Genomic DNA, 26,731 nt, shown 5'->3' with positions numbered 1-26,731 from the left:
CAGGTCAAACTCTTTCCCTAAATGGGATGCTTTTCACTTATACTCCAAAATTTTCAAACTTGTACGTTTTAAAGATTAATATATTGCAATGTTTTGTTGTTTGTTTAAACAATTCTGCTTGCTGTACAAACACTACACTAGCTGTAGATCAATGATTACAAATCCTTAAGCTGGAAGGAGCATGTGTGGCGTGTTCCTTTCTTGCTGTTCTTTTTAATAATACCTTGTCACAGAGGTGCATGTATGAAAACATACAAGCCTGTCATTAAAGTCCTTCGGTAAGTAGAATTGTGGATTCTAGGTGGGTTTTTTTGCTTAGGAGAACAAAACTAAGAACAGGGGAAGAAGCTACCTCTCTCCAGTCAGAACACGAAAGACCATTTTTTTTGCTTGGGCATCTTTATTTTTCTTATGTTCACATAAAAATACTTTCATGGCAAAGTAAGACAGTCTAGAAGATTTATGGTCTTGATTCTGTCTACTAAAGGATTTTTCTAGCAGTTTTTCTTTCTGGGTATGTTTATACTGCTGAATTGTTGCTGCAAAATAGCACCATATTGAAATGTTCACTGGTACTATCAATTTCAGTGGTTATCAGTTTGCCACTGAAGGTAGCTGTGTATTTTAACATCAAAATTCACTTTATTTTTACTAGGCAGCACAAGAAACCAATCTTCATAACACAGAAAGTTGTGTTGAAAGGTTTGTCTTGCAGCCATGGGCTAGAATAATCATTGTTTTATATTGCAGAATTCCTCAACAAATGTATTTCTGTTTGTAATGACCTTTTCTACAAAATATACTTAAAAATGTAATAGAAAACCACTGTAAGAATAAGACTTATCTAATATTTTATTTTATCAAATATGTTGGCCTCTTCTTGAGGTACATCTTTTCACCTCAAAAATGTCAGTCTTTTTGATGAGAGTTTGTGTTTGTTGAGCAGCATGAAGCAGCATTCTGCTGCTTAAGCTTCTAGATTCTTACTGAGGGAAGGGTTTATTTTTTGTTTTGGTTGTTTTTAAGCTCTTTAAAGAGATCTTCCTGGACCTTTTTTAACTTCAGGAGAGATTAGAGTGCATTGAAGGAAACGTTTCCCAAACATCAACTTTGTTTCAAGATGTACTTGGAGTGAGGGCAGGAAAAAAAATAGTACTCATTTCATGACCTGAAAAATGAAGACGGTATGACTCTTGCTAGTAGGCATTCCTATGAGCACTTCAAAGACTGTATTTAATACTATACCTGTAGTCAGATATTACTGCTAGGTAATAAAGGGCTCTGAAGGTATACAAGACAGTTTTGGTGACCTACATAAAGAAGAATTGACACTAGAAACCACAGCTAAAGCAGTAAACCAAACTTTAATGCAGTAATCCTTGAACTGCTGAACAAAATCTGGTTTTGTCATGAACTGGAGCAAGCTTTCTAAAATTTAAAACTTTATTGTTTAGATTTGTCTCTGTTTTCAGAGATGAGTCAACCAGTTAAGCTGATTCAGGTGTTGCAGCATTTGACTTCAAGTATCTTCTCCATCACTGTGTATAGGGCAGAGTACTTAGTTCTTCAATACTTAATACTCCAATTTCTATTAAAAGAGTCTTAGCACAGTTTCAGAAAGCACAAAGAAAACACGTGTACCTTTAGATGTCAAGAGGCTAGATTTCCTAGTTTACAATTTTTTCTCTTGGTTGGTATTGGAAATCTTGAGTTAGTGCAGGAATAATTACTACTGATATAAAAACTAATTTGGGGGATGCTGAAGCTGTTACCTAAAGAGTTAATTTAAAAAAAAAAACAACAAACCAAAACGTCTTGGACTTTATGAAGATAGTTCTTATTGCCAGCATGTTTCAGTGTTACTTATTACAGAAAGTGCAAACTTTTTGCGTAGTTTCAACACCGTCTGTCTAATATAGTCAACCCACATTGTACATTGCTCAGCAGTTACACAAGAGGCTCACCACTCATGCTGGGGAATGCTAATAAAAGCATTAGTTTAAATGTACCAGAACAAATGTATTTTGCTATATACTATTCTAAATCATTGCTGCTAATGAACTTCCAAGAAGGAATAAGCTTCCCAAGCTATAAAATATTAGCTGAAAATACCTCTCCTTCCTGTTCTTAGTTAGGGTTTTGTTCCATCTCGTGCTACCACTTACTGCATCGTTGTACATAATACATACGAGGTCTTAAAGTTTATTTGCCCCACAAGGAGAACTCCAGCCCTTAGATTAAGTCCTCATCTTCATGTTGTAATGGCCAAATCAGATAGGAAAATACTGAAGAATAATTTCTGAATGCCTGTTCTACTTCAGTCAGCCACTCAGATGTGGAGAACATGGTTTCTTTCCTCACTGTTGCCTTTTATGCTTTTCCTCCAAGCAGTTATTTCATAAACAGGTATTGCTTAGCTTTTTACAGACTTTTATGCTGCTATTTATATCATCAGAGTTTTTGGCAGTGTATTAAGTAACTGCATTGCATGCTTAATATTTTCCTTTGTGCTAAAGACTGTATGTGTTTTCTTTGGTGATGTGTCTTATTTAATATACTCATGACCACTTCTGAACTTCTGTGGTAGCTGAAATTCTCCTTCTGTTTTCAAGGGAACAGTCATACATGGAAAGTGTTGTTACATTTCTTCAAGATGTTGTGCCACAGGTATGTCTGGATCTTTAAATATATTTTTTCAGTGTACAAAGCAGTTGAAGTCTTTGTTGGGTGGACCAAAGTATCATTGAAACATAAAGCCAGATTTTTTGGTTTTTGAATGTGAATCTTGAGACCAGGGTTTTAGAAGTGTAGGCTGCATACTGTCTGAAGATTGGGCCTACAGATTTCCTCTGATAGGTCATAATTAGAAGGAGAATTTTAGTTAGAAGGGAGTTGAAGATTGCAATATAAATAGCAGGAAGAAGATTGCAGCCTTTTCCTACAATAACTTTGGCAATGTTATATAGTAGGGGAGGGGAGAGACTGGGCATAACACTTGCTCTGCCTCTTAAAAAGACATTTTTCTGGGTTGTAGTTGGAAACCTGTATGTGAACCCTGGCTGGACTGGTGTTGGAACAACGTGGTAGACACCCATTGTCACCTTAGCTTGTATCACTGGCTGAAAAGGGAAAAGTTTCTTTTGCCTTCTTTAGTCCCTTCTTTTTATCTCATTTCCTTAAATTGCCTCAGAATGTCCTGGCTGCTTTGGGACTGTGGAGCTCTGCCTAAGCTGTTGTTCTGCATCGTGCTGAGTTTTGCAAAACAGACGTCCTCCCTCTGCTTTTTTAGATATCCTGCCCCCCCCCCCCCCCCCCCCCCCCGCCATTTCTGGGATCTTCCTCTCTGGACAGTAACTATGATGCTCGTGTCTGCTCTTTGTCATAGTTTTCACAGGTGCCAGCAGCATGAAACTGGAATGGTCACTTCTGTGTTGCCCATGGGCCCCTTGGTAGCAGAGGGAAACTAATTTTGTTACTCTTTGGGAAAGCTGTGGTCTGTAGCGGAGGAGCATTGCAGCTAATTGTCTGTAGCCTCAGGAAACTATCATGATTCTTATTTGAAGGATTATCTTGGTTAGTTAGTCATTAATTTCCTCAATAATAATATAAAAAATATTTCCCCTTACTAATACCAGTTTGTAAAATGCATTTTGGGATCATGGTCAAAATTAGAAATAGTCAAAGTTTCATTTAAAAGATTGCTGCATTCCACACCCGCTCCCATTTTCCCCTCTCTGTAGTTAAAGGATACAGTCTGTGTTTTATTTTACAAATCAGTTTGCCTTGGAAGCATGGAATGTGATTTGTTTTGAAAAGTAATACCCACACTTATTTTTTAAATTTGTATTTTTACTTCATGTTATTGCTTTTCTGGCATGTATAAAATGATTATACAAGCTCTTTTCATATTTAATTCAAAATACTGCACAGTATTTTGTTATAATTCATTTGGAACTGATGGTATTTCTACTGTAGCTCACGTTCTTACTACCATAGTTTCTCCTGAGAACTGTAAAACAAAATTTGGAAATACTGTAAGTCTCCTTCACAGTTTCTTTTTGTATCTCATCTTTTTATGGGCATCTGTAGAAGAAAGAACTGAAACATGAATCTGTTCTACTGAAATTACAGTTTATTCTCTTTTAAATAGCTGTATTAAAGATGTCACAAATGTGACTAAAACGTGTCAGTAAAATAAACTATGTAGTATAGGTCTCTCCTCAATCTTGCTTACAAAGCTTTTAAGTGAATTAAAGAGAACTTTACAAGTAAAAATGCCTCAAGTGAGAACCTCCAACATGACTTTTAGAAGCAGTGTACAACTGCTAAAGTTAAAGATTGTAGAAGCCACTGTATTTTAGTTGACTAAATTGCTGTAAGTCATGTGGCATTTCTAGCCTGCTCCAGAAGGCTTTTTCTTATATATGTCTTGTCATTTCTACGTTAGTATGTATGTTATACTTCCTGAATTCTGTTTAGTATGGTATAAGTTGATTGTGGAACTGTTCATTTTTGAAACAAAACCTCACAGGAATACTGGTGACAATAACATACATGTATCTCTTTTTGTGTTTTAACTTATATTCCCTCCTGCGGTCTACGAGAGAGAAAAAAGGGTATTAAACTTGTACTGTTTCAACCCTTTTGCTTTTTGTGCAGGCCTACAGTGGTACCCCACCAGCAGAAGAGAAAGAGAAGATCATTTGGGTCAGATTTGAAAATGCAGATTTGAATGGTATGACTTTGTTTTCTCTCACTTATTTTTGTGATTTTTTGGGTCCCCGTACAATAATTTCAGTCAGCTTTACCAGTAAACATGGTTGACTCAGAATTTAGTGTATCTAGAAAAGGGAAATGAAATACTTAATTTTAAGTGAATAACTGCATTTTTGTTGAGTATTTACCAAATAGAACAAACAGGCCTTGTGACTTCATGTGAAGGCAAAATAACTGTTGCTTAGGAAGAGGGGCAAATACATTTAAAAAAAAAAAATAATCCATATTTTTTCCTTAAGGTAGTTGAAAACAAAGCGTAGAATTGAATTTCTTTTGTCTATTGTTTGATTTCGAAGCCAGATTATGTAACTGTGAATCCAGTCAAGGTCGCAGATACTTTTTCAGTGGTGTGATAGAGTTTAGAGTAACCTAGAAAGGAAGAGCAGTTGGACAAAATGAGCAGGAGATTCCATGATGTCTTTCAGGAAAATACTAGAGCAAAGCCACAAAACAGTCGTGAAATGTCATTTGTTTATCACTTCCAGAGTATCTTAATAAATCATCAGCAAAGACTACTGACTTAGTGCAGAAAACAGATCTTGAACCTTTTTAAGAGAAACTGGTGACTGTTACAAGCCTTTGCGCAGAGTGTCAAGTAGATCCCCACTTAAGATCTGAGCTGTTTTATTTGTCTGTCCTGGTTACCTGTTTTTCAGTAAGGTTAGGGACTAAATGAGAGCTGGTTGAATGCTGCTGTCAGGTAGTTACTTCTTGAATGGCTTGGAGCTGCTTGTGGCGTGTGGTATGTGCTCTTGTAGCTGGGCAGCTAAGGGACCTGCCTTCTGGAGAGCATTGGATTTAAGTCTTCCAGCAAACTGCTGTTTCTTGTCTTGTTTTCCTGTCTAGAGCTGTATGGTAAAGGCTCATTCTGGTCTCAGGTGAAGTAATAGCAACCATAGCCAGAGCTGCGATGGGGAATTTTAAGCCTTTGCAAGGGGTTAATAGGGAAGATTATATGTTTTCCAGCTGTTGAAATGGCACAGAGGCTGGCACTTCATAAATTCAGGGTTATTAGAACTAGAAAAGACCTATCAATGTGTACATGGCATTATGTCCAGCTTTAGGCTAGTTAAGGTTGGTTTGTTTGTGGGTTTGTTTTCCTCGCATGTTTGTTTTTGAAAAAACCTCTTTAGTTTCTTTTCTACAGCATAACAAAACCCTTTAGAATATCCTTTAGAATTCTTCATATTCTGTTTAAATTTATTTTTAAGCAGCCTATTGGCTGATTGGGCCTGAACACATCCTTGTTCACCATCCTAAATATCTCCTCTCTTTGATACTTACATGCTTGCGGTGAGCTTTTGTTCATTCTGTCATGGTTGAAAATGTAGTATGAGGGCTTTACTTAAGAAAGGCTTAATATTTTTAATTATTATGTCCTGTAGCACTTTTCTTCCTGGGGATTTTCTTCTTTTGGTAAGGTTGGTGTAAAGATTAATTACATAGTATCTAGAAATAGTTTTGACCAGTCTGTGCATTTGTAATTTCTGTATTTGTTAATGTTTATTTTGTTGGTCCTTTGCAAATTTTTCTCGGTTTGAAAAGTTTGCCATGTTTTACTCATCACTGGAGAAAGAATTGCAGAAGTTTTTAGAGTATTTAGTGACAACACAAATTGTAATCCAGAAAATTTTTCTCCATTGCTTTGAATTTTAATGCTTTCTAACCTCTTTGAAACTTTAATGATTCTATGATTGCCTAAAAGAATATATTTCAGTATTGTTCCAGCATAAAAATTTAAACGACTTTGCTTGTTTTTACTTAAGACAACAGAAACATGCATTGAGAAAACACCATCTAGTATAACTGACACCAGCCACAGTTGATCTGAACCTGTTAATAATTACTTTGATATTTAAATCCAATTTAGATACATCAAGGAATATCGAGTTTCATGAAATACATAGCACCGGGAATGAACCACCATTACTGCTAATGATCGGATACAGCGATGGAATGCAAGTCTGGAGCATACCTGTAAGTAGAGAGTTCACTTCGCTTCTGTGCCAGAGGCTTTTTTTTTGTTTGTTTGTAATGTTGTGTTATTACTTTAATATTTTACTTGTAATTTTTCCTATCGAAGTGGAAAGAGTCAATGTTTATCGTCAATGTCATATGGTTTGTATGGAATATGCTTATTTTAAGATTAATACTGAGCATAGGTCAAACGTGCATTCATGTACCTTCAGATTTGAGGGCTTTTTACAAAACATTTCTCTTTAAGTAAATTTTCAGAGTCAAACTGGGAATAGTGTTTGACACTATGGGGTAGTTTGTATCCCAGAAAGGACAGAAATCTTTTTAACTTACAGAAATTAGTAAGGGTAGAAGAATATGAAAAGAATTTGTTTGTCCCAGGAATGCAAGTATGACAGTATTAATAGTATTTTACAATCACGTTTGTCATGTACATGATTTGCAATTTTAATTTTATTAAAGTCTATGTATGCATATGGGTTTGATTTCATGCTGTCATACATACACCCTGCAGTTTGTGTTTCAGGGTGGTTTATGAGCACATGGTCTTAATTTGGGGAATTTCCCCCAAATTTCTTGAAATTACAGAATAAAGTTTAATACAGTAGGTCATAAAATTCTTAACTTAAAAAAAAAAATTGCTCATAACACCTTGTCCTTCAAAATAATGTGGAGAGCATGGAGTTTTTTCCCTTTGTAAAATACATTGTTTTTTTTAGAAACGTGTTTTGGGTTTTTTTTTTTTAGTAACTTTTTGGTTAGCTATGTAGGACATGTTTATATACTAGCAGATCAGCATAATAGAAAATAATGTTAATTTGTACATCAAATTGAGTTTCACTGAAGTGTGGGAGAGTTCCATTTTCCCCCTCTTGATTGTATATTGTTAGCTGGAGATGAGGAAAAAAAAAAGCAAACAGCTGAGCTTCTGCATTTGAAGGATGGTTTAATAGAAATGGAGTCAGACCTAGTATACTTTACTAAATTTCAGTATTTAGTAACTTTTTACTAAAATTTATGAACTTTAACTAAAATTTAGGAACATTGTAACTATAATACAGGAAATTTTATCTAATTGTATGTCCTGAGAAACTGCGTCTAATCCTAATTTTCATGGCTTTTTTTTAGTGGAGTAAAACGTGCCTTTGGATTAGCTTTGTATTTTGTGATTTTAGAGCAAGGACGTGTATGACACAGCAAAGCTAGCTTGCCCACTGTGTTTTTTTTTAAATTTGGGTTTACAATGGAATGAATTTGAATACTGTGAATGGGTTTATAGTATGCAGTTAGTTTTGTACACTGTTTTGAAGACTGATCAGTTTTATAGGAGCGTACAAATCAGGTTATTAAAACGGTTCAAAGGGCTTTGCTTTGGTCTTCGAGGTGTATTACAGAAAACAAACATTAGGTGTCACTAAGATACTGAGCTAAGAGAGGAAATAACAGTTACTGCAGTATCAGCAGTTAGAGCGCAAGTTGATCAATTAAGATACTGTGAGTAGTCACATAGACTTAAGCTAAAGAATTTTTATAAAACAACTTCCTTTATCCTGCTGAAATGTTCTTACCCAAATGAATGCGTGTTTTCTGACAAATGTGTGGAAGCACTTTGGATTGACGTGGGGCTTGCCCTGGCCATTCTGATAAGAGCAGCTTTGTGTCTAGCAGGTTTTTTTTTTTCCTCTGTGTGTGCATGTAGGTAACATGCCCTTGCTTTGTGGTTGGGTGAGAGTTCTGTGCAACCTTTGTAAGTGACTTTCTGTGTCCAGATGAAAGAGTGTCTCTGTCAGAGCTATCTGTATCAGTGCCCTTGAGAAATGCTATGCGGGATGGGATCTTACATGTGTAAGGAGAGCAAGAACGGAGTTTCAGTTCTTTGGTACATGAACAGATTACCTTGGTGTAACCTGTTCTGCAGTAACTGTCTGCATTTAAACTCCATACCGCGTGGTACACTGGAGTAAACATGAAGTTGTTTGTTAGTAAGCTCCATTAAATTAATGAGTTAAACTACTTTGTTTATCCTGGCTTATGTGTAGCTTACTGCTAGTAGAAGGTAGCTTATACACATTTCCTAGTGGGAAAGAAGGGTTTTCTTTGGGCTTGTGGATGTTTTTTGTTGTTGTTTTTGGTTTTGTGGGTATTTTGGTTGGTTGGTTGGTTTTGTTTGGTTTTGTTTTTTCTTTCTTGTGTCTGAATTAGTCACAGATTAGGCCACGAATACCTGATGTTACCTTCTTTTTCAGTATGACAATACCACTGGTATTTTTTTTTCTCCAGTGTATTTTTTAACTTCATAATTCCTAGATTTTGATAGTATTTAATATTTTAAGAAGAAAAAGAAAAATGAAATTTCAGGACTGCTTCTCTTAGTGTCATTTATTTTGTGCAGAGGTATTTTTAATTAGTGGGGAGGAAGTACAATGAAATGGAAACAATGCCAAATATGGGAATATTTTACCATCCATCTTGCCAACTGTAGAGATACTGCATCACTTTGTCAGCCCCTCATTAGTATATTCTGTGAAATTCTGAGACCACATCCAGAGAGGTACAGCTTTGACCTGTGCAATTTGTATGTGTTAATATAATTTCAGTGTTGGAATGGTTCCTTTGTCAAACTCTTGTTGGAGAGTTTCTCAGAGTGATGGTCTTTAACATCGATTTTAAATATGTTTTCAGAGCAGGGTTTATATATCCAACAAATTTGGAGGTAACATAACCTGGGGTTTTTTCCACATTGTTTCTCCACCTCATTTTTTGCTTACTTAATCTGAGTAAAATAAAATCTGGCAGTTATGTGACTGACTTAATATTTAGAGTTTACTTGGCAACACTTTTTTGTGTCCTTTGGTATTATACAAACCTTTCTTCTTGATCTTGCCGAGTATTTAGCTTGTAATTAAGCAATGTTATTCCAGTTAAGAAAAAAGCCCAGATCTCCATAGTTTAAAAACCTTTCAATCTGAAAAAACAACAATTTGACGTTTATGTGAAAAGCTACTCAGTAAGGCTATTATCTGTAGCATTGTGCTTTTTATTCGTACAATTGAACCTCTATTCAGCACTTAATAAAGTAATGTGTTGCAGGCAGTCCAGTTTGTGTCTGAGTGATTATGAAGTGTTTATGACAGCTTCTAAGCTGACACTCTCCGTAATGGTGTTACATTGACTTCTAAACACCTTTGCAGTCTGCCTCCAGGAGTGTGTGTCTCTTTGCAGTCTGAGTGGTTTCACATTAACATCTCCTTGGAGTAAGATCTTTGACTACAGAAGTGTTACTTGCAAATGGAAGATACCATTAGGGCTGCTTCAAAGGACTGGAATAATGTTTGGACTGCTGGGTGCTGAAGTAACGGCTGGGGTTTTGAAGTGCAGCGTCTGAATCTGTATTGCATAAGAAGCGGAAGGTGTCCATCCAAGCGACTTTTCTTTGATCTTGGTTTTGAAATAGGGGTGGGAAGGTTAAAAGTGTTCTTAAAATATGCCTCGCTAAGTGGGGAGAAATCAGGGAATATACAGAAGTATGACTAGAAGTTCCTATTTGATAATTGTGCTGTGTAGTTTTGTGTTTTATTTGGAATTTGTTTTTCCCTTGTTCCCAGTTTCGTGTTTCAAATACAATTGGAACCAGTTTCTGCCTAATGTGGTTTCCAAGTATCTGTTCTAGATGTTCCTGTTCAAGGAAATGCATGTTGGCTGGTTTTGTGACAGATAATTTTTTTGCATTGTATGCTGGAAGTTTCAGAAGTAGAAAAGTCATCTTAATGATTCATACTACAATTAAAAAAGAGCAGTCAAGTTTGAGTTGAATAAAGTAGGAACTACCAAAGGGAACTTTTAATAACAAATACAGATGTATATTTAACGAAAAATACTTGAAGGCTGTGGTATAACAACGCTGCCAGAGACCTACGGGATGTGTCAGCCCATGTGGTAGGTGACTTCCATGTGGAGACCTCTGGAATGCAGAGGACTCGTTGGACAAGGATGGCATCACACACTGCTGTTTCTCCACTGCCAGACCTTATATTCCTTTAAATGCTGCTGTCAATACCATGATTTTGAAGTTGTTAAAACAGTGGTTGTACAGCAGATGGTGAGTGCATGTGGATGTATAGATGGGTGTATATGGTGAGTCAGACATGCCAGTTCCATTTTGTTTTCTCAACTGTTCATCAAAAGCCCCATCTGCTGGGGTTCACTGTGGTAGTCTTTGTAATTCTTTCTCCTTTAGTTCTTCCCCCTTTTAGTGCTGGGAAAAGGGCTAGTCACTTACCACATAGTAAGCTGCAATTCTTCCTCTGTCCAGACCTCCTCCTGATAGAGGTACCACTGTTAAGGCTTGTATTAGTCACTTGGAAAAATATAGTAATGACCTGACCTAGTAACCCTGAAAAATGTCTAAGGAGTTTACAAAACATCTATGCAAATTGTTTTTTGAAGCTTTGATTTTTTTTCACTGAAGATGCTAGCAATGTGTAAGAAATTTTTTGGTTTTATGCTCATTAAGTGACTGCAGCACTGTTGGAAGGTGTTTTTTTCCAACTGATACCATTCTCTACACCAGCTGGGAGAAAAACCCATGTGCAGCAACCTCTGAAAAGGCTGCGGTGAGATGTATCAGAAGAGTGCAAACAGTATTTCATGTAGCTCATCCTGGCTGGGGTTGAAGCTAAAATGAAAACTCATCAAGGGTGTTAGTATCTGTATTCTACCTGCTTCCAATATTGTCTGTGGTCTTTGTGTAGAAATGAAATTATAAAAATCAATGCAGAACTGTCCCCCAACTTAGAATTTCATAGGGAGCCTATGGCCTGATCATGCTAAAACTCCTCAAAATGTATGACAAAGTGAGAACGTTGAGGAAACTAAACAAAGCCATTCCTAAGCTTTTATTATTTTTAAAATTCAATTAGCGTTGTCATAATTTTAAATGGTAGGTGCAATTTCATACTTAATTCAGTCACTAGAGTAGACATCTGTAACATTCTTTGAGCATCTAAATTCTTATAATCTGTAGATAATTACAGAGATTTGTTTTCAATGAAAAAGCAGACTGTTCAAATTTTTAAACTAAAATGATAAAATTTGTCCTTTTACTTACAGTCCTTCCTTACTCTGTCAGTAGTGAGAAGACTAGTAGTAATCTTTAACCCAGTAAGTTTATATCAAACCATATTTTGTGGTGGTATCCGTCAATTCCTTATTGTCATGTTTTAACATCTTGTAATATCATCTATATCTTATTTAAAACATGGAATATTAACAAAACCCCAAACTTCCCGGTATCTTCCCTGTGTGATGTGACAGTTCATAATATACAAGCAGTTGCCTTTTATATAGTTGCACAGTAGTTTAAACATTGAATTTCAAACTCAGTTTTGTTTCAGTTTGGTGTATGTTTGACTTCCCACCCCCCCCCCCCCCCCCCCATGTGAAAACCATTTTCTATGGTTGGAAACTATTAGTTATTCTTAGTGTGAACAAAACTTCTTTTGTTCTGTTTTTTTTTAATGGGTGCAAACTGGTATGCTCCAAACAATAAAGCTCTGTCATCAAAAATTAAGCAGTGCTCCAGAGTTCTGGTCTGTCACATTTTAAGCAGTAGCTCAAGATGTCTAAGTGGACATATCTGTCATTATTGGAAGAGAGCGAGGAAGACTTCACTGGGGGCCGGGTTTTGAATTGGCGTGTTCTTTGCTTGCAGCCTTCCATGTAGGTCTGGGGCTTGTGGTTTGGTACCAGGCACTGGGAAAGCTGAACTGCTCCATCAGACCAGCTTGGAGCCATCATTTTGGATTCACTCTTTCACAGAATGAGTACCTGAAGCTGCTTTTATAGCTTAATATCCAATTCTTAAAACCTGTTTGAAAATATTCTTGGCTTTTGGAATGGGAAAGAAAAACTTTTAAGAGCTTTGAAAGCTGCCACAGGGACTTGCTACTTAGCTGGATCAAATCCAAAATGGCAGCCACAGCCTAGTTTCTTCACAGGTGCTTTTTGAAGAATTTAGAGCTCTGTTTTCAATTCATGAAGTCTATTTATATTTTGTCTATGCTTATGAGACTGTGTAGCTCAAGGGACTGGTAATGGGATGTGGAGCCTTTTACTCAGACTTGCCAGCCCACATCTCACCCAAACTGGCAGTGACAAAGTTGTTAGCCATTTAGCAATGGGGCTGGGCTTCTGTTAAATGTAGTTCCTTGTCCCACTTCAGTTCCTAGTGGAGTAAGTTTCCCATTTGGAGAAAAGATGGGCTGTCTCAGGAGTGAGATAAGGCTTGCACTGGCAGGAAGATAGACTGTATCATCTCTCTACTCTGAAGATGGTGCTTTCAGTTTAAATTGATACATGTGCCCTCAGCAATGGTAATAAAGTTTTATGTTTGATATAGATAAATGAAGGGCATTAGCATTAACCACAGTTAATTCAGAATTTTATAAGACTGCAAATAGCAGAAGCTTCCACTGGTGGTAGTGTTTAAAAAAAGTTAATTATAAGTCAAAGAAAATCTTGAACTCTAAAGCCCTAATGTATTTTTCAAGTCCAGGCAAACCAGAGGAACAACCAAGCTTTTAATAATTCATGGCATTCAACAAGGTCCAATGCCTTGTATGATCTCCTGTTTCTATAGAAGTTAAGGACACACAACACTTTTCTTAAAGGATTTTTTTTATTATTATTTTATGGAGCTATAGTAGGTTAAGTATTAGTGTTTTAATCTGATCCATATTGTAGTGTCATGTCCAGATTTCTTGTAAATGTTTTTTATGCCTTTCACTGAATTTGGTTTTTTCTTTGTAAATGAGATGCCAGTGGTTGGGTGGCATCTTGTATTTTCATTACAAAATCTGCAGTGGGGGTATGCTCCTTTTTGGGTCCCAGGAGTCGGCAACTAAGTACGTGAGCTGCACAGATGGCTGAAGTTATGTGAACATTTATTTGCGTTTTTTCTTAGTTTTACAAAGTTTCCCCTTTCATGGGGGAAAAAATATTCTACACAGACTAAGAGGAGAGGAACTGTTACACAACAGTATTAAATATTACAGTGGTCTCAGAACAGAAGCTAACTACCTATGATCTTGTCTTCGATACTGTCAGATCCTGTGGCTTTGGTTAGTCCATCTAACCTTTCTTTCTGTAATGTCTCCCCAGTATAAAAGGATAAAATAGTTATCTTTCAAATAATAAATATCAATTATTAAAAAGTAAAAGCATTATATGCATGAAAAGAGCTGGGCTGGGATTTACATGCTAGGTGCTGAAGTACAAATTTCATTTACATTTGTACATTTTTAGGCTTTTCTTTGAAAGTCTCAACCTCAGGTTCTACAGGTCTTGGCATCACAGGCTAAATAAACACGCTCTCTGGAGTTCAGTCTATTTAAGAGCAGAAACCGAGTTAAGAAGGTTTGGCCTTCTTGGTGTATCTTACTTTTGGGACTATAACTTTATTTGAAGTAGACTGGAGTTAGAGCTGATGTGCTGGCATAGTTAAAAAAGTAGAAGGAGGTGACTGAATGGGGTTGGATTATTTTATGTGAATCACTTCTTCCATACTTTTGTTATGCTAGTTCTTTTCCCTCTTGTTTTCATTCATAGCCGTTGATGTGCATGCACATGTGAAACAGCATTTTCATGATTTGGGGGAAAAAATCTTTAATTGCCAATAATAATAATTCCAAAGCTTTCTATTTTTCTTCTCCATTTTCTCCTTTCCCTTTTCATAGAACTGGTGTGTTCTGATGGATAGAAAATGTGCTGCTGTCTTAATCTTTTTTCATCTCTTTATTTTTTTCTCTCTCTTTCTTTATATTTTCTCATTATCTGCTTAGCACTGCTCTACTTTTTTCCAGACTTTTCCAGATGTTTTTATCTATGTGCTTTTTTTTTTTCATGCTGCACTCCAAACTCATGCTCAGTTAGAAACAATCAGCAAATCTTTACTGAGTTGATCTCTGATCATCGTTCTTTTGTCTTGTATGGAATCTGATCAGCAAGCTCTTCAGAGCAGAGGCCTCTAGCTATCCCTGAGGGAGGATTAAACTTGTTTTGCAAAAGCTGGAGTACTACAGTGTTGTTCAGATGATGCTGCTAGCTGGAGGAGGAGAATCCGCTATGATTGGAACATCTGCCTAATAAAATAAGAGCAGGGTAGACTGAGGGATTAATACTTATATTGATTACAGTTTTGAAATTGTTGTGTCCATCAGGAATAATTCTGATCACATCGTTAATAGTAGTGTTGATTCATACCAATGTGGAACTGCTAGCTGCCTGCAAATCTAAAATGGCTAGGAGTGTTACTTCCCCACATTTGTGTAGCTTGAATGTTATTCCAGGCATAATATGGAAAAGCAGTAGTTCTCTACATTCTGTGTTTACTTACCATGTATGGAATGATGGGCTACCTCTGTACTGAACAGTGTTTTCAAAGTATGTTTATGAAAGACTTGTGCTTCAATGGGGTAAGTTTCATTTTGCCCCCATTATCTAAAGGAATGATAATAAATAATGAGGCTTGGGGTTGAGACCGGAAGTGAGCTAAGAGTTTGAAGAACTATACTTATGATTTGTTAGTCAAACAGTAGTAGTATTTTAACTTTTTGAACGTGTGAGCTGAAGTGCAGAAACAAGTGGGAACAACCATAAAATGACATTTCAAAAAGTTAACTTGTATTTATAGTTTATTGATTCATAAGTACCTTGTTTCAAATTTGTGTTCTCTTCTGGTATTGTAAACTGCTTGTTTGGCAAAACTCTATGACACCACGTTGGCTACGTTCGTAGTCTCATTACGTCTGTTAAGTTGTTGGTTATTTGGAAACGAGCTTTGTAATGTTTGCCATTTTCCTGAAGTTTGACATTCCATATCAGATCCATTACCAGGCAGTTATGAAAATGCATTCTGACTGACAATTTACAGGAAGTCTGGAAAGTCTTCTTAACTACTTCTGATTTAATTTTGTCAAGATTGCCATTAGTGCCAAACTTAATTAGTTTGACACCCTGTTTTTAAACAGAGTTTTAACACCTGAAGAATATGGAATGTACCAATATATCAAATCCTCTGATCTTTTACCACCAGTGTTTGCTATTCTTGATAACTGGCTGCTTAGCATTTTTCTTAGAAGCATGCACTATGTAGAATAAATGCTTATGGTTTGGATTCCTTGAATTTTTGTGAATTTTAATCAGCAGTCAACTTCAAGTCTTGTTTCTTCTAAAACACATGTAATCATTAATAGTAGGTATTGCTAGTATCTCATTCATGTGGTCCAAGGCGTATGTTTTTAGAGGCAGGCCATATTTATTGCTATAATTTGTGTTATTCAAGACCTCCAAGATATATTCTCATTTAGAGGAATTGTGGATGGTTGCTTAGAAAGGCAATGTCTTACCAACTTACTTTCTTACCTACGTTTTGTACAATGTCTTTCTACCAACTTTCTTACCTACTAAATCTATATATTTTTATACTTTTTTTTTTTTTTTACATTGTATGTTAATAAGATGCATGTTTTGCAGATCAGTGGTGAAGCTCAGGAACTCTTTTCTGTCCGCCATGGTCCAGTGCGAGCTGCGCGGATTTTACCAGCTCCACAAATCAGTAAGTATATATGGTTTGTAATTAAGCATAACTTTTTTTTTTTGCACATCTTTGTCCAAATCACTGCTACAACCTGATACATAGATTTTTCTATTACTTTTAAGTGGTCACCTTCATAATGGCTTTCTACAAGTATTATTTACGTCATTTTTATCTTCCTGCTCTGTAATCCAGCACTTTCTGCAGTTTTATCTTCAGATTTTAGCTTGGATGCTGCTTCTTTTGTAGTTCAGAGGATTTCTAGGAATATTTGTGCTAGAGATCAGTCCAGAGATGTTAAAGATTCCATTTGGAAACACTGATTTTCAATATTTTATTTCTATAAAATAATATTGAAATTGGTTTTTTATACCAAGTTGGTGATTGATAGCAGTAGATGTAAAAATTATCAACATTTGTTAAAAACTCCTGTTATGGTGCATTGTAAAGTCTATTAACAATGTGATGCCCTTCTAAACTCTTATACTTAAGGAAGTATGTATCCTTTAAGAAGGATGGTATGTTTTGTTTGGTTTTTTTTAATACCCATCTAGGAGCTGAAACTGAAACAATGTAAGTAAGATAATGCAGGAAGTAGTTGATCTAAGTAATATACTTTGTACAAAGAGAAAGTGTCCTTTTCTGATTATTTAAATATTTAATTTTTGAAGAAAATATTTTCTGAGTTGTGAAATGATCTAAATATTTTACTAGTGCATGCATTAAGTTTAGTAATTGCAGCTTTTAATGAGACTTTTAAAAAAGGCTGCTTTTGCACTCCAGTAAAATTAACAAGACAATGAAATCTGTTTTTTGGGGTGGCGCTAGCTTCTCATTTGTTCCCCTTCTGCTTATTTTATGTAAACCTTATGCAAACACTTTGACCTTTTTAGTGGTCGAACTTTTATCATCATCCCTTGAGTGCCGATAGGCACCTCCTCTTTGTTACTGCTTTAATACTGTTTTATCAAGTTCTAAGACAAGCTGCTTAGTTTGTTTACTGGGATTGTTTCAGAAATTCTGAGTTAACCCCCTGGTAAAGCTTGCTGCAGAATTAAAGCAACTATGCATAAACAAGCAGATCCCTTTAAAAAAGTACACTGTTCAATCTAAACACAAAATCTAATTGTAGACTTCTTAAAGGCCTAAGATCTGTTGGTGTCTTGGCTCATTTTTGGTTTCAGCAACGTTTTGCTTATCTACACTTCCTGTAAGTTCAACTGGCCAAGCTATTCTCTACAGCTGCTGAGTATTCTAGTTTAAATTGGTTGCCATTTTTTGCTTCATGGATGAAAGGAGTGTACTTAGAGGATGATCAAGGCTTCTTTGGATTATGCTGGATTACAAATTTTAGTGGTATATTATGAATTAATTAGTGAACTCGCAAAAATGTAGCCTAAAATCTAATTGTTTAAATTATTAAAAAAATAGTAAATTATAATAATTTTGAGTGTTTCAAAGAAAGTAAATTAAGAAAGTTAAAGGTTTAATGGACATATTTTATATTGTCTCAGTGATTTCCTGAGTAGAGAAATATACAAAGTAGTGTACATGTGGTTCTGTAATTCTATTATAGGTTAAAGTAACTTAAAGCAAAACACTTCACAAGCATGTGCCTTTTGTACTGTTTATGGAAACACTGAATAATTCCTGATGAGCTATGTTTTTTTGCTGTTATGCGTGTCATTAAGTAATGGATGTCTATGCCCATTCTGCTTTCAAAGGAAAAAAAGGAGAAAGAAAAACCTGTAAGTTCTGCTTTTCTGATAGTAAAATAGTGCTTTCTGCTTTTTCAATCTAGTAAGTTACACTGCTTATGAAGTCCTTCAAGCAGTTACTTTCTGTCTCTTAAATTGCATATATTTAGCATCTGACAATGATAGTTGTTGCATTAGAAAACTATTCAAATTAGCTCCTATTAAATTAAGCCAAACCTTTTAAAAACATGTTTTGTTCTCTTTTTACATGGCTTGGTTTAAATAAATCTTTGATTAAAAGTACATGAATGTATCATTGACCAGTATCTGGAATCAGATAAAAGTAAAGCTGTAATAAGAGGCCTTAGATAACTAACACATGAGCTTTAATGATTCTGAACAAAATAAAAGGAATTTGTAAAGGAGAAGCTGATTACCATCAGTAGGCTCAAACACTATTTTACTGTGTGAAGCTGTAAAAAGGGAATTATTGAAAATAGGACTCTCTTGGTGGATGGATTTGGCACGTTCCTAGAAACAGATCTCAGTTTGTGATAAGAAGCTCATTCCCAGGTGTGAAAGGAAAGCTCATGGTTTTAACTTGGTGACTTTACAGTAGCAGAACTTAATAGTTTGTCAACTATTTTGTTGAAATGCTCTAGTCCTTTGATGTTAGATCCTCTGCTGCATCATGCGCTTCATAGCATAATAAAGCATTGTTTCAAAAGTTATTTCATACAGGTTTATTTCATGCAGGCTTACTGCAAAGGAGGCCTCCCCAAATCTGATTTAGCAGGTTGTAAGTGGTCCTAGTAGCAGGAACATGGTGCAGTATCTGGAGCTGGCCTTGCACGCTGCCAGCTCAGATCTGGTGAGGTTTATTAGTTCAGGCTCTGTGCCATGCTGGAGCAGTTAAATGGCTCCTGGAACTGTTCTGACCTGGCAGCTATACTGCAGCATTCATGCAGGGTTTTGTCTGAGCTGACAAACCAGGCAAGATCTGACCTGGCCCAGTGCTACAGTGCTTTGATGTCTCTGTGTCCGTGGCATGGTTGGTCTGCAGCCCGTATAAGATGTCTGTAAAGAATTGAGAGATTTCTGTCAGTAACGCTGAAAAACGTAGACATTAACTCTTCTCTGTGCACAGAGAATATCTACTGTTGCTTTTGACAGTAGATGCAGCTTTGATTATTTTCTAGAGCTTGCAGTATAAATGGTCTTTTTGGAGGCTGAAGTTTTACACTGTGACCAAGTTTCAGGCTTAAGAGAGGAGGTAAAGTTGCGTAGCTAACATACAGGGTATGAGAACATCTCTGTCTGGATGCTGTCAGTCTTAGGAATAAAAATACAAAGTCCTGGCACTTTGCGTGCTACACACTGCATTATCTGCTGAGCCATCTGGTTGGCACAGCTTTTTAACTTGCCTGGCTCTTCTTCACTTTCAAATATGTATGCTTTGATTTGAGTACTTACTTGTATGTATACAGGGGCCCCGTTTGCTGGGCTCTGGATTTTTCTGTCTCTTCAGACAAAACAAGCACACGAAGATGTGTCTGAAGACAAATTGAAGCAACTTTGTGATTATTAGAAGGGAGGAAATATTAAGTGGTAGATACAAAAAAAGCTGGAACCCTGTCAGTTAATTTTAGCTACTTTCCTCTGTGAAGAGTCAACGGTTGGTAACATCATTGTAGTGAATAACAGTGTGAGAACCAAGCAAAACTCAGGGTGTATTATCTCTCTCCATTTTATGATTTGTGATGCTCTCCCTGGTACTCAAGTTACTCTGTTATTGGGCTTCCTCTCACAAAATACCTAATGGCTCTATTTAGCCACATTGACCTAATTATTCATATTTTTTCTTCAACATGTTTTCTAATTTTTCACCACTTCCTCTACATGATGCTTTCTTATTTTTCTGAGGTAACAGACTACGTGGATGTGTACATGTAGAATTGAAAAGATACCAAGTTTGAGTCCTGTATATTGTTAAGTATTCTGTCTTGGATATTCCTACATTTGTCTTTTGCTTTTTTCTCTTTGGATTAGCATTTCTGTGATACTTACAGAGACATTAAAAATATTACTTGCTTAGGTTTTCTGTATGTTCTTTGACCTATTAAGTCACAAATAAGAAAGACTGAGAATTCCTTTTTTTTTTTTTTTTTTTTTTGTCTTTTGAACTTCATTTTGAGGTCTATTGCATATTCTGAAATAAGTGCTAAGAAATAATACATTTACATTGGAAGAATGTAATATAGGTTTGCTTTTCTTTTTCCTACAAAATCAGAATATTGCTGCTTTCTGAAGTGAGTTCGTGCTAGTCTCCCGTGTTTCATTACTTATCCCAAGTCATTTTACAAAACCTTGGCTACATACCTGCTTTCTGCCTTGTGCTATCCTGTTTATTAAGGTGGGCTTGCATAGTTTAAAAGTCAATCAAACTAGGAGAAGCTGCAGGAATAGCGTTGTATGTGGTAGTAAAGGGTACACGATGACAGACTTGTGTGTTGAGGTTTAGATCAGTCATTGTCTGTAAAACCTATTTCCATGTCCCAGCATTATGAAAATAAATTCATCCAGTGAACTGAATTAATTTATTGCCATTTTCTAGATTATGCTGCTTGCAGAAAAGATGATATAATAGTCCTGTGTCTTTCAATTAATTTGACTGCTTAGTCAAATTTACTGGTAAGGAAAGGAAAAAAAAAAAGCAAATAAGAAAGGAAATACATTGGAGGTACTATGTTTAAAACAGCTATGAACCAAAGGAATGTTAAAGATGAAGGGTTGAGAACTAGAATTAACATGAAAAGGTAAAATTAATTGGAACACAGAGTAGTTTTGCATTTGAAAATCTAAAACTGTTGAAAGCTTAAATTTTGCAGCAGATTTATCTCTACTGCTTACATCTTTGATGTTGGTAAAATAAATTTGAACCTCAAAGCTGAGTCAGCTTTATGTGCAGGTATACTGAAGAGAACTCTAATATTTAGGTTGCTTTCTAAGGGAAGGCAGATGTGAGTTTTGTATGTTTTCAACCACTTGGGTGGCTTAGTGGTTTTAAGTCCCTGAAGGCCAAAAATAATTGCATAGCATGTATGGTAGGGGAGCTAGCCCTACAAGCTGAACAAGCAGTAGCAGTTGGTAGATTTGGGTTGGTGTGAGTTGGTCCTGCAGGTGTGCATTTAAGTTTTGGTGTTTTGTAACTGTTATGTGGGTTGTTCTGGTATAATGAACGTTAATGTGTATGGATTATAGAAATTACAGAACAGAATTCTCAAGCATAACAAGTAAGCCTTTTATAGATATTACAGGAAAGAATTTTGGAGCATGACATTTCAAAATACTAATTTCTTTGAAGCTGTGTGGACTGACCTGTATGCCATCATTTCAATTCTAGCCACATCACGTCAGTGCTTTAGACCAATACACCTTAAGCTTTCACCATCTTCACTGATATCTTAAGAGGTCTTTTGAAGAAGATTCAATCAAAATACTTCTATCTGTCTTCAATTAATGTGTGACTCCAGAATCATTAATCTCTAGCAGATGTTTCAAGGTCATCTTTTTTTTTTTTTTTTTTTCTTCATATAGAACCTGTGTAATTATCAGAAAATAAAACTATGGTGCTGTGCAGGAAATACAACTTTCTATAAAGATGCATAGCTCTGTCTGACAGAACTGCCAAGATAATGTTCTGCAGCCACCGTTGCTTCTTGCAACATTGCTGTCTGATCTCAGAAATGGGAGGGTGGAGTGGGCTAAGGAGGCAATAGATACGGAAATCAGCTGGTGTTGAAGGGTGTTCTAGTGTACTAACTTTTGGTATGATGCAGGTACTGGAGAGGGACTTCGAAACTTGAAATGTCTGGGTGATGCTGGGAGTGAAGGGAGATAGAATAATGTGATGTTCATGGTCTATAACATTAATCTAAAGGAGCACCTGAAGTTCTGGGATGAGGACAGCAGTGGCAGTGCCATTGATCAGGCACAATATTGAGTAAAGCAGTTGCAGCTTATCTGTGCAGGAAATGGAGCATTTATAGATGCTACCCTGAAGCTGAGCAAAGAATTCACACACTATTTTTAGCACTTACTTGAGCTTTTTCACTTCTGTTTCAAGTAGCATGTGCTTTTTTGCATTTGTGTTCAATAACAAAGCAGAACAAAATGCTACTAATTAAGAAATGTTAAGAAAAATTATTATTTTCTTTTTTTCCACTGGAAAGAAGCAGCAAGATAGGGAGGGATAACAATATGTAGTATATGCCTAATGCATTTCCAGATAACTGGTTGGCTGCTGTGCTGATGTGGGGCAGGACCACAAATGCAACACAATTTTCAAGTAACAGATAGAAATAAGAGGGGTCTAGTTGAACAGGAGGTACACTGCGTTATTAAATGGCTGTGATGGAACTTGATCAGTGGAATTACATACTGGAAAAATATACTCCATCGTGCATATATGCCATTGCTAAATAGGTCAGAAGCTGACGTTTATATGGTGCATTTCTTACTGAAGGGAAATGAGGGTCCTTTTCATAGTTTTGAGTAGCTTTTGAGTTCCTATGGAAATCACTGGGTTTTCATTTTTATTCTTCAAAAGGGTGTGCTGCTGCTGCTGTTGTTGTTACTATTATTATTGGCATTATTGAGAGGCCTTACTAGGCCCAGGAGATACCTATTCACAGTTTCGTCAGTACAGTACATAAGCTGCTTTGAGCTTATGTGTGGATAACCTTTTGACTTCATAAAGTTCTAAATGTTGATTTGTATGAAATTTCATTTAGCCACAGATATTTTTTTTTCAGTTTTAAGTGTACTAACTGGGTTTAGATTTTTTTAAAATAACATATATCATTTAGCTAAATGGAGCTGTAGATAAGGTGGTGCCTTGTTGGCAGGAAGGGCAGTTTTCATTACTTTAATTGTGTGATTTGTCAGGATTTTCAGCTTTTTATAAATGCTGTAGTGTTATATGACAGAATTAAAAGGATTTAGAATAGAAGGAGTTTAAGAAAAAGACTTTGCAACAGGATTTCAATACTCTTTGTATCTGAGGGATTTAGCTAGCTGTTTTTCATTTCAATCATCCTGCTGCATTTTGTTAAACACTGTGTGTGGAGCAGGTGTGTACAACGTCAGTATATCGCACATGCAAATAAACACAATTTTACAAATAAAATTAATCTGCCATAACTTGGAGGATTAAATCCCAGGGCAGAACTAGAGAGGGTTGCTGACTCCATTAAGCATTGCAGAGAACAGCACATGTCGCTTTTTGCAATCTCATGAATGGGACCGCTATTAACCTGATTTAATACCCTGCAGAGTCCTCAAAATAATGATCTTGTTCTACAATATTAATATTTACATTCTGAAAGTATATATTTGAAGTAGCAAATGGATATTATTATTTTTTTTAAATGAAGGCCTCAATCATTACAGACTGAAATCAGAAGTTTAAGCACCTATTGTATAAATTTCGCAAATCTGTACTGTGGGTATTAAAAACTGGTATTCCTTTTGATATTGTGCTGTTGTTACCCTTTACTCCTCACCACCTTTCTTCTTCTTGTGCCCTCTTCCTTGTTGTTAAACTTAGAACTAGACCATAAAGAAACATATGAATTCATGTCCTGATATATCCTCGTGGGGAAAAAAAAAAAAAGAAAATACAGTTAAATACTTAAGGTAAAATCCTGGCTCTGCTTAAATCAATGTCGGAACTCCTAGTAGTCAGCATTTCACCGTTAATGCTGAGAGACTAGCTAAGTGAACAGAAACAAATGGAGTTCATCTGTTACTTGTACTAAAGAAAACAAATTGGTTGCCAGGTTCAGACTATAGGTTTCATTTATCAATTTACAGGTCAGTACATACGGTACAGGTATGACTCATAAAAGACCTTGGAATAATAGGAATAAAAGGAAAATACATTTGGAGCTACTTGTAAAGCTATTGTTGATGGTGAAATTATTGACGTGACCCATTTGATGTTATAAATACCCAAATGTGTAGGAGGGAAGACTTATCCTTGTACGGATGAGAGTACTGAACAGTTTTTGTTACAAATTAATTGCAGGTACCTGAGTTATTAATAATTAACAGAGTCTGTTATGTGAAAATTTATATTGTTAATTGTTGTGCCTTTCTGAATAATTGATTTAGTGCAGCACACCAGTATTTGTGAATTAAATTTTGAACAGACTATATCACTAATATTCTTTATAGATCAAAGGGTTTGGTGTACACTGGAGAAAAAAAATAAAATTCCATTATTCACCACACACACGCATAACTATAGATAGATAATTAAAAAGGCAAAGGTTGAAAGAAAACAGAGGAAATTTAGTAGTGGTGGTGGTAGTGGTTTTTCTGTTATTTAAATTGGGTAGAAGCATACGCTGAAATTCAGTAGAATGTTCACAAAGTAGAAGAGAGATTTTTGACTCAATTTTCGTTTTATTTCTGTTTACATAGCAATAAGGTGAAGTTTTAAAAACCTTTAAAATCCCATTTTAAAAAGTGTGGTGTATTTAACAATTTCATGGTTCTGGAGTGAAGGTGTGACTGCACTTTGGCAAGACGAAGGACTGGTTTTAATTGCCTAGCTCTGGTGCCAGCGGTGGCGGCACACATGGACCCCTGGGCAGGCAGAACTATCTCAGCGGCTGAACTGGAGCAGAGGACAAGCCCATGCCAAACTACTGCTGGCGCTATGCTGGTTGTTGGTGAAGCTAATCTTAAAAGTAGATTAAAAACACTTAAAAGTGTTTTCACTTTGAGTGAACAGTAGGCATACCCTGAGTCTTGCTGGAAGTTGCTGGAGATTGCTTTCTTAGAGACTTAAATCGCATGGTGGCAAAACTTACTAAAGACTAATTTCATCTTGTATTTTCTTAGGTGCAGGGCATGGGCTGTAAGCATGGCCGTGCTTTGGGAAAACACCGGCAGCCCCCCTTGTCACGTGCTAAAGAGTGGCTGCTCTTAAGCTGCGCTCTTACAGCTGAGGCTGTTATACTCCATTTATACCTCAGTAGTAGAAATTGGAAACCAATGTATGAAACCCATGCAGAGCTGATGACAGCCTTATTACAGACAGCTTTTATAAAACAATGAAAAATCAGCAAGCGTTAGTTGTTACAGTTACTGAATCCTTAACCCCAACTGAAATTAATAGAAAATAACTCCAAAATCCTGACCAGATTTTGCTACTTGTTTTGTTACTCATTGACATCTCTTTCAAAAACAGTTCTTCTGGTGTTCATGACTCTGCCTGTTATTTTCATTTTTATCACTAATCTTGTACAGGCTAAGAGTTGTATTATGTATCCAATATCCTTCCAATATGTTGAGCCCCCACAGCATACACACCTGTATTTTGAAAAGTAACACAAATTGTAGATAGTGAATTGCTTTTTCTTGTTTTCCCTCTTATTAGGTGCTCAGAAATGTGATAATTTTTCTGAGAAGCGGCCTCTTCTTGGTGTGTGCAAAAGCATCGGATCTTCTGGGTAAGAATGTTTTTTGTGAATAAAGTCTTATGTATAAAATGTAATATAATCTAAAAACCCCCAGTAGATGACATTTTTAAAGCTCTATTCCCATTTTGCTCATGGGATGACGCTGTGAAGTGCTCTTCAAGTTTGGGTTTTTTTTCAGTGTGTCAGCACACATTTGCCTATGACTTAAGCTTTTTTAAAAGGAATAAAAAATAGAGACTCTTGATATAAAATAGATGAAGAGGTATTTTACATTTATTTTGCTCTCAGTGTGATCATGATTTTATGATTAGCCTTTTCAGATATTAATTCTGGACAGATTTATTACTGAGAAGTGTCTAAAGCAGTCACTGTGTCTTAAAAAGTAATTAAAGATGCTTTCAACCAGCAGTCATATACCAAATGAATTGCAAGCACCAAGCAATTTCATTGTTACAGCCGCTCACTGTTTATTAACAAAATACATGTTAAACCTAATTCTTTGAGTTGGAAAAATAGCTTAACACACTTGTCCTCTGTGGACAGTATTGTTCTATCACTCATCTTATAAAAGAGGACCTTAAGATATTTTATGTGCGTTTGATATGTTAATTCAGACAATGCAAATGATTTACAGCTATATCTACAGGAAAATATTTGCTTTTCGAGGGTAATCCTCTACACAAGCGAATCAAAGCGTAAACAGTTGATGTAAATCTTCTTACAGTAGTAAGCCTAATCCTGTGCTGCACCTTTTTCAATTAAGTATTTAATTACTCTGGGTGTGGAGGCAGACTATCAAGTCTGTAAATTTCTCTGTATGTATTGTTACTGTGTTAAACTAGAATATTAATGTTAGCTGACTTAAATGTTGAAAAGAAAAAACATATAGGGCAGAGAACTGAAATGTGTTTCTATTGATTTTTTTACAACTTGCAAAACTATTTGTGGTGACTTTTCTCCTTTTTCCCCAGCTCTGTAAGTGTATGTAACCTCATGAATAACTTTTTCTAAATAAGAGTGCATGTAACCAGAGATGCAATTAGTGCTCTTGCAGGAGTTTCTGTCTTAATCTAAACAGTGTATTTATTTATGTAAAGGATATGTTGGATGGAAAAAAACTTTCCTTCATACCCTTGCTTTAGAAGTTGAGGTATCTGAGAAATGAACAAACTATAAAGATTATTATTTTCAGTTTGTTA

At 36.0% G+C, this 26,731-nt stretch overlaps 1 protein-coding gene across 14 annotated transcripts in view; it reads left to right on the top strand.

The window, feature by feature from the left end:
- The window catches only part of BCAS3 (BCAS3 microtubule associated cell migration factor), a 370,223-nt gene that overhangs the window by 1,933 nt on the left and 341,559 nt on the right, over positions 1 to 26,731 (top strand). For all 14 annotated transcript variants that reach the window (XM_055719601.1, XM_055719623.1, XM_055719580.1 and 11 more), the window contains exons 3-7: positions 2,613 to 2,667; positions 4,660 to 4,735; positions 6,647 to 6,753; positions 16,285 to 16,366; positions 25,490 to 25,562. In XM_055719601.1, coding sequence (XP_055575576.1) covers positions 2,613 to 2,667; positions 4,660 to 4,735; positions 6,647 to 6,753; positions 16,285 to 16,366; positions 25,490 to 25,562 — 393 coding nt within the window. The remainder of the gene's footprint in view (positions 1 to 2,612; positions 2,668 to 4,659; positions 4,736 to 6,646; positions 6,754 to 16,284; positions 16,367 to 25,489; positions 25,563 to 26,731) is intronic.

This window comes from Falco cherrug, chromosome 1 (genome assembly GCF_023634085.1).
Source record: "Falco cherrug isolate bFalChe1 chromosome 1, bFalChe1.pri, whole genome shotgun sequence".
Lineage (NCBI taxonomy): Eukaryota > Metazoa > Chordata > Aves > Falconiformes > Falconidae > Falco > Falco cherrug.
The sequence above is the reverse complement of the archived record's forward strand: the minus strand, read 5'-3'. Positions and strand labels throughout refer to the sequence as shown.